The sequence below is a fragment of the Aquarana catesbeiana genome, linkage group LG04, assembly GCF_042186555.1.
Source record: "Aquarana catesbeiana isolate 2022-GZ linkage group LG04, ASM4218655v1, whole genome shotgun sequence".
NCBI lineage: Eukaryota > Metazoa > Chordata > Amphibia > Anura > Ranidae > Aquarana > Aquarana catesbeiana.
In genome coordinates, this window is record NC_133327.1 from 676922074 (window position 1) to 676936096 (window position 14023).

Genomic DNA, 14023 nt, shown 5'->3' on the forward strand with positions numbered 1-14023 from the left:
AAACACATGAACATGTTCTTTTGTTTGTTTTTATTAAAACAGAAAAAAAAAAAAAAAAGAAGCTTTAATGTCACTTTAATAATAGTGTGTGACTGTGGGGCGGGGGGACAGAGTGTAAGCTCTTCTGGTGCAGAGATTGATGTGATTGGCTCAGTGTTCCCTGTACATCACTGCGGTATATGCCAGAGCTGTATAAATGTATAATAATAATAATAATAATAATAATAATAATAAGTGACTGAGTGTGTGTGTGTGTGTGTGTGTGTGTGGGGGGGGGGGGGGGTTAGAGTGTAAGCTCTTCTGGTCCAGAGACTGATATGACTGGCTCAGTGTTCTCTGTACAGCACTGTAGTATATGTCAGAGCTATATAAAATGTACAATAATATTATTATACATTTATATAGCTGTGACATATTCCATAGTGCTGTACAGTGAACACTGAGCCATTACATCAGTCTCTGTACCAGAGGAGCTTACACTCTAATATCCACTCAACAGTCACACATTGGGGGTTATTTACGAATGGCAAATCCACTTTGCACTTGGGATTGCAGTCGCTGTAAATCTGAGGGGAAGATCTGAAATGAGGGGAAGCTCTGCTGGTTTTATCATCCAATCATGTACAAGCTAAAATGCTGTTTTTTGTTTTCCTTGCATGTCCCTCTCAGATCTACAGCGACTGAACTTCCAAGTGCACTTGTAGTGCAAAGTGGATTTGCCTTTTGTAAATAACCCCCAACTATTATACATTCATATAGCTCTGACATATTCCATAGCGCTGTACAGAGAACACTGAGACAGTCACATCAGTCTCTGCACCAGAGGAGCTTACACTCTAATGCCCACTACAGTCGCACACTATTTTTAATATACATTTACATAGCTCTGACATATACCGCAGTGCTGTACAGAGAACACTGAACCACTCACATTAGTCTCTGTACCAGCAGAGCTTACACTCTAATGACACCCCACCACATTCATAATAATAATATTAATGTGACTGTGGGGAGGTTGTCATTAGAGTGTAAGCTCCTCTGGTACAGGGGTATATGTCAGAGCTATATACATTTATAATAGTGTGTGACTGTGGTGGGGACATTAGACCAGTGTTTCTCAACTCCAGCCCTCAAGGCGCCCCCAACAGGCAATGTTTTCAGGCTCTCCATTATTTTGCACAGGTGATGTGATCAGTTTCACTGCCTTAGTAATTACCACAGCCGTTTCATCCGAGGGGAAACCCTGAAAACACGACCTGTTGGGGCGCCTTGAGGACTGGAGTTGAGAAACACTGCTTTAGAGTGTAAGCTCCTCTGGTGCAGAGATCGATGTGACTGGCTCAGTGTTCTCTGTACAGCACTGTGGTATATGCTAGAGCTATATAAAATGTATAATAATGTGTGACTGTTGAGTGGATATTAGAGCGTAAGCTCCTCTGGTACAGAGACTGATGTAATGGCTCAGTGTTCTCTGTACAGCACTAAAGAACATGTCACAGCTAAACATATAATAACGGGAGGAACATTAGAGTGTAAGCTCCTCTGGTTCAGTGGCTTATGGGACTGGCTCCTTGTTCTCTGTACAGCAATATGGACTATGTCACAGGTAAATAAATGTAGAATAGTGGGGAGGCACATTAGAGTGTAAGCTCCTCTGGTGCAGAGACTGACGTGACTGTCTCAGTGTTCTCTGTACAGCGCTATGGAATATGTCAGAGCTATATAAATGTATGAAAAAAAATGCAAAGAATCTTCTTGCTGTGACTTCATTTCCAGGCAGGTTACACTGAGTACCCGCCATAATGTGAAGGTCATGTCCATCCTCTGGGTTTAGCCCTCCCCTCTCTCTGGGCTGCTGAGCGGTTAAACATTTTCCCACATTCCTGCAGCTGGAGGAGCGCGGAGTTATTTTAAAGGTTTCTCCTTCAATTGTCAGATTGAGCAGCTGCCAAGCGGAGGAATTTCCTGCCCCCCCCCCATGCCCGGGCTGTGTACACTGTCATTATACAGAGGATACTCTGTAGTCATGGAAACGGCCCCTGTAAGGGGAAAGGAAACGACGGAGGAGAATGACTTGTATATATTTTATTGGAGATTTTGCACCGAGGTCACAGACCCCGAGATATTTCCAGAGTCACAGGAAAAAAACCAGACTAGAAACCAGAGATTGTATCCATCAGTGGGGGAATCTACCGATCATTACATGTCACCGAGCAGACAACGGGGCAACCAAGCCTGTGCTCAGCAGACTAGTCTGCATCATTATAGGGTGCCTTCCACCCCCCCCCCCAGAATAGACACCCCCATCACCACTATAAGGCAAATCTGTGAAATACAGATACAGAAAACAAGGGAGGGCCCCACTCTCGTGCACACAGAAAACAAGGGAGGGGGGACCCCTGATATTCTCCCCCCCCATAAAAAACGAGGAGGTCCCCTGATATTCTACCTCCTCCCACCCCCCCATAGAAAACGAGGGGGTCCCCTGATATTCTCCCTCCTATAGAAAACGAGGGGGTCCCCTGATATTCTCCCTCCTATAGAAAACGAGGGGATCCCCTGATATTCTCCCTCCTATAGAAAACGAGGGGGTCCCCTGATATTCTCCCCCCCATAAAAAACGAGGGGGTCCCCTGATATTCTACCTCCTCCCACCCCCCCATAGAAAACGAGGGGGTCCCCTGATATTCTCCCTCCTATAGAAAATGAGGGGGTCCCCTGATATTCTCCCTCCTCCCACCCCCCCTAGAAAACAAGGGGGTCCCCTGATATTTTCCCTCCTATAGAAAACGAGGGGGTCCCCTGATATTTTCCCTCCTATAGAAAACGAGGGGGTCCCCTGATATTCTCCCTCCTCCCACCCCCCCCCATAGAAAACGAGGGGGTCCCCTGAAATACTCCCTTCTCCCACCTCCCCATAGAAAACAACGGGGTCCCCTGATATTCTACCTCCTCCCACCCCCCCATAGAAAACGAGGGGGTCCCCTGATATTCTCCCTCCTATAGAAAACGAGGGGGTCCCCTGATATTCTCCCTCCTCCCACCCCCCCATAGAAAACGAGGGGGTCCCCTGATATTCTCCCTCCTCCCACCCCCCCATAGAAAACGAGGGGGTCCCCTGATATTTTCCCTCCTATAGAAAACGAGGGGGTCCCCTGATATTTTCCCTCCTCCCACCCCCCCCATAGAAAACGAGGGGGTCCCCTGAAATACTCCCTTCTCCCACCTCCCCATAGAAAACAACGGGGTCCCCTGATATTCTCCCTTCTCCCACCTCCCCATAGAAAACAACGGGGTCCCCTGATATTTTCCCTCCTATAGAAAACGAGGGGGTCCCCTGATATTTTCCCTCCTATAGAAAACGAGGGGGTCCCCTGATATTCTCCCTCCTCCCACCCCCCCCATAGAAAACGAGGGGGTCCCCTGAAATACTCCCTTCTCCCACCTCCCCATAGAAAACAACGGGGTCCCCTGATATTCTCCCTCTTCCCACCTCCCCATAGAAAACGAGGGGGTCCACTGAAATACTCCCGCCCCCCCCCCCCCATGGAAAACAACGGGGGCCCCTGATATTCTCCCTCCTCCCACCCCCCATAGACAACGAGGGGATCCCCTGATGTTTTCTATGGGGGGGGGGTGGGAAGAGGGAGAATATCAGGGGATCCCCTCATTTTCTATGGGGGGGCGGTGGAAGGAGGGAGAATATCGGGGGATCCCCTCGTTTTCTATGGGGGGGTGGGAAGAGGGAGAATGAGGGATCCCCCAGATATTCTCCCTCCTTCCACCGCCCCCCATAGAAAATGAGGGGGTCCCCTGATATTTTCCCTCCTCCCACACCCCCATGCATAGAAAACGATGGGGTCCCCTGATATTCTCCTTCCTCCCACCCACCCCCCCCATGCATAGAAAACGATGGGGACCCCCGACATTCTCTCCCCCCCCCCCCCTGCACACATAGAAAACAAGGCAGGGGGAACCCTGATTCATTCTCTCTCTCAAACACAAGGGAGGGGGACCACCGATATCCCCCCAGCACAGAAAACAAGTGAGGGGGACCCCCCCCCCAATATTTTCACCCTCCCCCACACACAGAAAACAAGGGGAGGGGACCCCTGATATCACCCCCATACAGGGAAAAGCAAAAGGGACCCAATATTCCTTTGACACAAAGGTAGAGCAGACCCCAATGTTACCCTCATACATAGAAAGAGGGAGGGGACCCCAATATTTCCCCGACACAGAATGGAAGAGCAGACTCTAATGTTTCCTTTATACAGAAAATGAGGGAGGGGACCCCTAATGTTCCCTACCAGAGAACAGCGGATAAAACCCTCAATATCCCCCACACACAGAACGGCGGAGGGGACCCCCCCAGAGAACGGTGAATGAGAGCCCTGAGCTTCTGCCATACACAGAGAACATTGAGGGGGGGAGGGACAATATTTCCTGACACAGAGAATGGAGGGAGTGGGTACCGCCGTCGTCAAAACAGTGCAGCTTCTGTACAATGTGCGTCTGTCTGGCCGGCAGGTCTCGGCACGTCCGACGCTTTACAAGGCGTCTAATGATTGTCTGCAGACACTTCCTAATCTGACAGCACTGGAGTGCCGTGTACCGCATACCCCTATTAATAGAGCCACACCGCTGATAATGGGGGGCCCTCTGGAGAAAGGATATTACAGGAAGGTGAAGAGACTCTCTGGAGGAAAGAAACAAGCAGCATAGAAGGTAGTAGAAGGTGGTAGGGAATGGCAGAGAGAGAGGAGGTTGGAGGATGCAGGGCAGATCTGGTGATGGATCTGATAACAGGAGGTCTCAGTATCCGGTTCTCACCTCGGCGTGTCCCCCGGAGGAGAGGACTTTGCCACACATCTCACATTTCAGACAGAATCGGTGCCAGTTCTTCCCCAGAGAGCTGACCTTCTCCGCTGCAAGAAAAAAAGACAGAAAAAACACAGACTCGTTATTCTTCGTGGTGCCATACCTACAAAATAAAAAAAGTCTGCGCCAGACCTACAATACCCCACCGCGGTATACGGCGTGCGCCAGACCTACAATACCCCACCATGGTATGCGGCGTGCGCCAGACCTACAATACCCCACCGCGGTATGCGGCGTGCGCCAGACCTACAATACCCCACCGCGGTATACGGCGTGCGCCAGACCTACAATACCCCACCATGGTATGCGGCGTGCGCCAGACCTACAATACCCCACCGCGGTATGCGGCGTGCGCCAGACCTACAATACCCCACCGCGGTATGCGGCGTGCGCCAGACCTACAATACCCCACCGCGGTATGCGGCGTGCGCCAGACCTACAATACCCCACCGCGGTATGCGGCGTGCGCCAGACCTACAATACCCCACCGCGGTATGCGGCGTGCGCCAGACCTACAATACCCCACCGCGGTATGCGGCGTGCGCCAGACCTACAATACCCCACCGCGGTATGCGGCGTGCGCCAGACCTACAATACCCCACCGCGGTATGCGGCGTGCGCCAGACCTACAATACCCCACCGCGGTATGCGGCGTGCGCCAGACCTACAATACCCCACCGCGGTATGCGGCGTGCGCCAGACCTACAATACCCCACCGCGGTATGCGGCGTGCGCCAGACCTACAATACCCCACCGCGGTATGCGGCGTGCGCCAGACCTACAATACCCCACCGCGGTATACGGCGTGCGCCAGACCTACAATACCCCACCGCGGTATACGGCGTGCGCCAGACCTACAATACCCCACCGCGGTATACGGCGTGCGCCAGACCTACAATACCCCACCGCGGTATACGGCGTGCGCCAGACCTACAATACCCCACCGCGGTATACGGCGTGCGCCAGACCTACAATACCCCACCGCGGTATACGGCGTGCGCCAGACCTACAATACCCCACCGCGGTATGCGGCGTGCGCCAGACCTACAATACCCCACCGCGGTATGCGGCGTGCGCCAGAACTACAATACCCCACCGCGGTATGCGGCGTGCGCCAGAACTACAATACCCCACCGCGGTATACGGCGTGCGCCAGACCTACAATACCCCACCGCGGTATGCGGCGTGCGCCAGAACTACAATACCCCACTGCGGTATATGGCGTGCGCCAGACCTACAATACCCCACCGTGGTACGCGACGTGCGCCAGACCTACACCATAGGGGTCCTGTCTGCTCCCTGTAGTGGCCAACACCATAGAGCTGAACACGCAGCTACTCTCCTACTGCTAGGACACCAACAATATACGGAGGAAAGGTCCCCCCGGGCGTGATGAGGGGAGTGAGGAGGACAGGTCCCCCGGGCGTGATGAGGGGAGTGAGGAGGACAGGTCCCCCCGGGCGTGATGAGGGGAGTGAGGAGGACAGGACGCCAGGGCGTGATGAAGGGAGTGAGGAGGACAGGTCCCCCCGGGCGTGATGAAGGGAGTGAGGAGGACAGGTCCCCCCGGGCGTGATGAGGGGAGTGAGGAGGACAGGTCCCCCGGGCGTGATGAGGGGAGTGAGGAGGACAGGTCCCCCCGGGCGTGATGAGGGGAGTGAGGAGGACAGGTCCCCCCGGGCGTGATGAGGGGAGTGAGGAGGACAGGTCCCCCCGGGCGTGATGAGGGGAGTGAGGAGGACAGGTCCCCCCGGGCGTGATGAAGGGAGTGAGGAGGACAGGTCCCCCCGGGCGTGATGAAGGGAGTGAGGAGGACAGGTCCCCCGGGCGTGATGAGGGGAGTGAGGAGGACAGGTCCCCCCGGGCGTGATGAGGGGAGTGAGGAGGACAGGTCCCCCCGGGCGTGATGAGGGGAGTGAGGAGGACAGGTCCCCCCGGGCGTGATGAGGGGAGTGAGGAGGACAGGTCCCCCCGGGCGTGATGAGGGGAGTGAGGAGGACAGGTCCCCCCGGGCGTGATGAGGGGAGTGAGGAGGACAGGTCCCCCGGGCGTGATGAGGGGAGTGAGGAGGACAGGTCCCCCCGGGCGTGATGAGGGGAGTGAGGAGGACAGGTCCCCCCGGGCGTGATGAGGGGAGTGAGGAGGACAGGTCCCCCCGGGCGTGATGAGGGGAGTGAGGAGGACAGGTCCCCCCGGGCGTGATGAGGGGAGTGAGGAGGACAGGTCCCCCGGGCGTGATGAGGGGAGTGAGGAGGACAGGTCCCCCCGGGCGTGATGAGGGGAGTGAGGAGGACAGGTCCCCCCGGGCGTGATGAGGGGAGTGAGGAGGACAGGTCCTCCGGGCGTGATGAGGGGAGTGAGGAGGACAGGTCCCCCCGGGCGTGATGAGGGGAGTGAGGAGGACAGGTCCCCCCGGGCGTGATGAGGGGAGTGAGGAGGACAGGTCCCCCCGGGCGTGAGATGAGGACAGGACCCCCCGGGCGTGAGATGAGGACAGGACCCCCCGGGCGTGATGAGGGGAGTGATGAGCACAGGACCCCCTGGGCGTGATGAGGGAGTGATGAGCACAGGACCCCCTGGGCGTGATGAGGGAGTGATGAGCACAGGACCCCCTGGGCGTGATGAGGGGAGTGATGAGCACAGGACCCCCTGGGTGTGATGAGGGGAGTGATGAGCACAGGACCCCCTGGGCGTGATGAGGGGAGTGAGGAGGACAGGACCCCCTGGGCGTGATGAGGGGGACTGATGAGCACAGGACCCCTGGGCGTGATGAGGGGAGTGATGAGCACAGGACCCCCCTGGGCGTGATGAGGGAGTGATGAGCACAGGACCCCCTGGCGTGATGAGGGGAGTGAGGAGGACAAGTCCCTCCGGGCGGGAGATGAGGACAGGACCCCCCCGGGCGGGAGATGAGGACAGGACCCCCCGGGCGGGAGATGAGGACAGGACCCCCCCGGGCGGGAGATGAGGACAGGACCCCCCGGGCGGGAGATGAGGACAGGACCCCCCCGGGCGGGAGATGAGGACAGGACCCCCCTGGGCGTGATGAGGGGAGTGATGAGCACAGGACCCCCTGGGCGTGATGAGGGGAGTGAGGAGCACAGGACCCCCTGGGCGTGATGAGGGGAGTGAGGAGCACAGGACCCCCTGGGCGTGATGAGGGGAGTGAGGAGCACAGGACCCCCTGGGCGTGATGAGGGGAGTGAGGAGCACAGGACCCCCTGGGCGTGATGAGGGAGTGAGGAGCACAGGACCCCCTGGGCGTGATGAGGGAGTGAGGAGGACAGGACCCCCTGGGCGTGATGAGGGGACTGATGAGCACAGGACCCCCTGGGCGTGATGAGGGAGTGAGGAGGACAGGACCCCCCCGGGCGGGAGATGAGGACAGGACCCCCCCGGGCGGGAGATGAGGACAGGACCCCCCCGGGCGGGAGATGAGGACAGGACCCCCCCGGGCGGGAGATGAGGACAGGACCCCCCCGGGCGGGAGATGAGACAGGACCCCCCCGGGCGGGAGATGAGGACAGGACCCCCCCGGGCGGGAGATGAGGACAGGACCCCCCCGGGCGGGAGATGAGGACAGGACCCCCCCGGGCGTGATGAGGGGACTGATGAGCCCAGGACCCCCCGGGCGTGATGAGGGGACTGATGAGCCCAGGACCCCCCGGGCGTGATGAGGGGACTGATGAGCCCAGGACCCCCGGGCGTGATGAGGGGACTGATGAGCCCAGGACCCCCGGGCGTGATGAGGGGACTGATGAGCCCAGGACCCCCCCGGGCGTGATGAGGGGACTGATGAGCACAGGACCCCCCGGGCGTGATGAGGGGACTGATGAGCACAGGACCCCCCCGGGCGTGATGAGGGGACTGATGAGCACAGGACCCCCCGGGCGTGATGAGGGGACTGATGAGCACAGGACCCCCCGGGCGTGATGAGGGGACTGATGAGCACAGGACCCCCCGGGCGTGATGAGGGGACTGATGAGCACAGGACCCCCCGGGCGTGATGAGGGGACTGATGAGCACAGGACCCCCCGGGCGTGATGAGGGGACTGATGAGCACAGGACCCCCGGGCGTGATGAGGGACTGATGAGCACAGGACCCCCCGGGCGTGATGAGGGGACTGATGAGCACAGGACCCCCCGGGCGTGATGAGGGGACTGATGAGCACAGGACCCCCCGGGCGTGATGAGGGGACTGATGAGCACAGGACCCCCCGGGCGTGATGAGGGACTGATGAGCACAGGACCCCCGGGCGTGATGAGGGGACTGATGAGCACAGGACCCCCCGGGCGTGATGAGGGGACTGATGAGCACAGGACCCCCCGGGCGTGATGAGGGGACTGATGAGCACAGGACCCCCCGGGCGTGATGAGGGGACTGATGAGCACAGGACCCCCCGGGCGTGATGAGGGGACTGATGAGCACAGGACCCCCCGGGCGTGATGAGGGGACTGATGAGGACAGGACCCCCGGGCGTGATGAGGGGAGTGAGGAGGACAGGACCCCCGGGCGTGATGAGGGGACTGATGAGCACAGGACCCCCCGGGCGTGATGAGGGGACTGATGAGCACAGGACCCCCCGGGCGTGATGAGGGGACTGATGAGCACAGGACCCCCTGGGCGTGATGAGGGGACTGATGAGCACAGGACCCCCTGGGCGTGATGAGGGGAGTGAGGAGCACAGGACCCCCTGGGCGTGATGAGGGGAGTGAGGAGCACAGACCCCCTGGGCGTGATGAGGGGAGTGAGGAGCACAGGACCCCCTGGGCGTGATGAGGGGAGTGAGGAGGACAGGACCCCCTGGGCGTGATGAGGGGACTGATGAGCACAGGACCCCCTGGGCGTGATGAGGGGAGTGAGGAGGACAAGTCCCTCCGGGCGGGAGATGAGGACAGGACCCCCCCGGGCGGGAGATGAGGACAGGACCCCCCCGGGCGGGAGATGAGGACAGGACCCCCCCGGGCGGGAGATGAGGACAGGACCCCCCCGGGCGGGAGATGAGGACAGGACCCCCCCGGGCGTGATGAGGGGACTGATGAGCCCAGGACCCCCCGGGCGTGATGAGGGGACTGATGAGCACAGGACCCCCCGGGCGTGATGAGGGGACTGATGAGCACAGGACCCCCCGGGCGTGATGAGGGGACTGATGAGCACAGGACCCCCCGGGCGTGATGAGGGGACTGATGAGCACAGGACCCCCCGGGCGTGATGAGGGGACTGATGAGCACAGGACCCCCCGGGCGTGATGAGGGGACTGATGAGCACAGGACCCCCCGGGCGTGATGAGGGGACTGATGAGCACAGGACCCCCCGGGCGTGATGAGGGGACTGATGAGCACAGGACCCCCCGGGCGTGATGAGGGGACTGATGAGCACAGGACCCCCCGGGCGTGATGAGGGGACTGATGAGCACAGGACCCCCCGGGCGTGATGAGGGGACTGATGAGCACAGGACCCCCCGGGCGTGATGAGGGGACTGATGAGCACAGGACCCCCCGGGCGTGATGAGGGGACTGATGAGCACAGGACCCCCCGGGCGTGATGAGGGGACTGATGAGCACAGGACCCCCCGGGCGTGATGAGGGGACTGATGAGCACAGGACCCCCCGGGCGTGATGAGGGGAGTGAGGAGGACAGGTCCCTCCGGGCGGGAGATGAGGACAGGACCCCCCGGGCGTGATGAGGGGAGTGATGAGCACAGGACCCCCCGGGCGTGATGAGGGGACTGATGAGCACAGGACCCCCCGGGCGTGATGAGGGGACTGATGAGCACAGGACCCCCCGGGCGTGATGAGGGGGACTGATGAGCACAGGACCCCCCGGGCGTGATGAGGGGACTGATGAGCACAGGACCCCCCGGGCGTGATGAGGGGACTGATGAGCACAGGACCCCCCGGGCGTGATGAGGGGACTGATGAGCACAGGACCCCCTGGGCGTGATGAGGGACTGATGAGCACAGGACCCCCTGGGCGTGATGAGGGGACTGATGAGCACAGGACCCCCCGGGCGTGATGAGGGGACTGATGAGCACAGGACCCCCCGGGCGTGATGAGGGGACTGATGAGCACAGGACCCCCCGGGCGTGATGAGGGGACTGATGAGCACAGGACCCCCTGGGCGTGATGAGGGGAGTGATGAGGACAGGTCCTGCTGGGTGTCTTAGAATGAGTGATAACCATCGCCCTGTTCGAAGGGAAGCCCAGTGGTGATCATTAACTTGGTACAGAACTATGGGTACCACTACCACCGACTTTCTCCTGAAGGCTGTAGCTGCCCAACTATCATCCTGATCCTTCAGCTTCAATATCAGGTACAGTTTCCCCTCCAGCAAGGAGAAGAGAGCAGCAGAGGAGTGATATCACCCAATCCCACGCTGAATCTGGTGGGGACTGTCAGTCAGACAGCAGTGCCTTAGATGATCGCCTACTGAAGATATACAGCTATGAGCCCACAGAACAGGAGTGCCTAGCACCACTATTGGGGGGGGGGGGGGACCAGACAAAGGCGTTCTCAGGCACCAATTGGGATTTCTAGATGTTCCCCATAACATAGAAAATCACAATCACACTTGGACAATTCCCATCCCCCCACCTGTCCCCAATCATCACTGTGCAGGATGGAGGAATATGGATGGAAACATTTCAGAGAATGAACAGAGCGGATTAGAGGAAGCACAATAGGAGGAAATAGTGGGGGTTATATCAGAGACAAACACACACAGTGGAGGGGGAAAATGATGGGGGTTATATCAAGCAGAGGGGATGGATGGTGAGGGTTGTAGCACACACACACATACACAGTGGAGGGGGAAAATGATGGGGGTTATATCAGACCCACAGTGGAGGGGGGGGGGATGATGGGGGTTATATCAAGCAGAGGGGATGGATGGTGAGGGTTGTAGCACACACACACATACATACACAGTGGAGGGAGGAGATGATGGGGGTTATATCACACACACACCCAATGGAGGAGATGATGGGGGTTATATCACACACACACCCAATGGAGGAGATGATGGGGGTTATATCACACACACACCCAATGGAGGAGATGATGGGGGTTATATCACACACACACCCAATGGAGGAGATGATGGGGGTTATATCACACACACACCCAATGGAGGAGATGATGGGGGTTATATCACACACACACCCAATGGAGGAGATGATGGGGGTTATCTCGGACTCACCGAAGTAGACGGTCTTCTGGCACCGGGGACACTGGGAGCTCATTGTACGGATCGCACAGCCGCCTCCTCAGATCACCTGACAATAAATGATGGGAACGAAGCTCCCGCGTAGCATCCCTGCACCGAGACCCCGCCCATCTCCGCACCGAGACCCCGCCCCTCATACTCATTCCTTCCCAGCCAAGTCAAGGGTTTCTTGCAGAAAGGACCCGCCCCCAACCGAGAGACCCCGCCTGTCCGGTAGCTGGCCCCGCCCCCCTGTCAGACTGTCAGCGGCATTGACACAGCAGCCGATTTTGAATTTCTGGACTCCCCTCCTCCCCCCCCCCTTATTATTACCTGTTGATCCTGCCAAATCTATTATTCTCCCCTAAACATGTGGTTGCCTTGAAAGCAGAGAGCCTGGAGAATAAAATTGTGGTTGTTGCAATTTTTATGTCTCATGATATCTGAACAGCCATTTTTAAAAGAAAATTTTTTTAGGAAAAAATACACTTTAATATTTTTTTTTTTTTGCACAAAAGCACAATAGAATATCACGTTTTTCTGCTTAGAGATTGCACACATACTACAAGAGACCTGAAGAGATTGCTGACATGATACAAGAGATGTGAAGAGACTGCTGACATGATACAAGAGATGTGAAGAGACTGCTGACATGATACAAGAGATCGTCAGAGACTGCTGACATGATACAAGAGATCGTCAGAGACTGCTGACATGATACAAGAGATCGTCAGAGACTGCTGACATGATACAAGAGATGTGAAGAGACTGCTGACATGATAAAAGAGACCAGAAGAGACTGCTGACATGATACAAGAGACCTGAAGAGACTGCTGACATGATACAAGAGATGTGAAGAGACTGCTGACATGATACAAGAGATCTCAGGAGACTGCTGACATGATACAAGAGACCTGAAGAGACTGCTGACATGATACAAGAGACCTGAAGAGACTGCTGACATGATACAAGAGATGTGAAGAGACTGCTGACATGATAAAGAGATCGTCAGAGACTGCTGACATGATACAAGAGATGTGAAGAGACTGCTGACATGATACAAGAGACAAGAAGAGACTGCTGACATGATACAAGAGACCTGAAGAGACTGCTGACATGATACAAGAGACCTGAAGAGACTGCTGACATGATACAAGAGATCTGAAGAGACTGCTGACATGATACAAGAGATGTGAAGAGACTGCTGACATGATACAAGAGATCTCAAGAGACTGCTGACACGATACAAGAGACCTGAAGAGACTGCTGACATGATACAAGAGATGTGAAGAGACTGCTGACATGATACAAGAGATCTGAAGAGACTGCTGACATGATACAAGAGATCTGAAGAGACTGCTGACATGATACAAGAGATGCGAAGAGACTGCTGACATGATACAAGAGATCTCAAGAGACTGCTGACATGATACAAGAGACCTGAAGAGACTGCTGACATGATACAAGAGACCTGAAGAGACTGCTGACATGATACAAGAGACCTGAAGAGACTGCTGACATGATACAAGAGATCTGAAGAGACTGCTGACATGATACAAGAGATGTGAAGAGACTGCTGACATGATACAAGAGACCTCAAGAGACTGCTGACATGATACAAGAGACCTGAAGAGACTGCTGACATGATACAAGAGATGTGAAGAGACTGCTGACATGATACAAGAGACCTGAAGAGACTGCTGGCATGATACAAGAGACCTGAAGAGACTGCTGACATGATACAAGAGACATGAAGAGACTGCTGACATGATACAAGAGATGTGAAGAGACTGCTGACATGATACAAGAGATGTGAAGAGACTGCTGACATGATACAAGAGATGTGAAGAGACTGCTGACATGATACAAGAGACCTGAAGAGACTGCTGACATGATACAGGAGATGTGAAGAGACTGCTGACATGATACAGGAGAT

General features: G+C 56.6%; 1 protein-coding gene across 1 annotated transcript in view; it reads right to left on the bottom strand.

The window, feature by feature from the left end:
* CRIP3 (cysteine rich protein 3) overlaps positions 1-12245 on the bottom strand; it is a gene marked incomplete in the record, with an annotated part of 13400 nt that extends 1155 nt beyond the window's left edge. The window contains 2 exon segments of the mRNA XM_073628665.1: positions 4834-4928; positions 12082-12245. Of these exon segments, the coding sequence (XP_073484766.1) occupies positions 4834-4928; positions 12082-12124 (138 nt within the window).
* Between the last annotated feature and the right edge of the window lie 1778 nt (positions 12246-14023).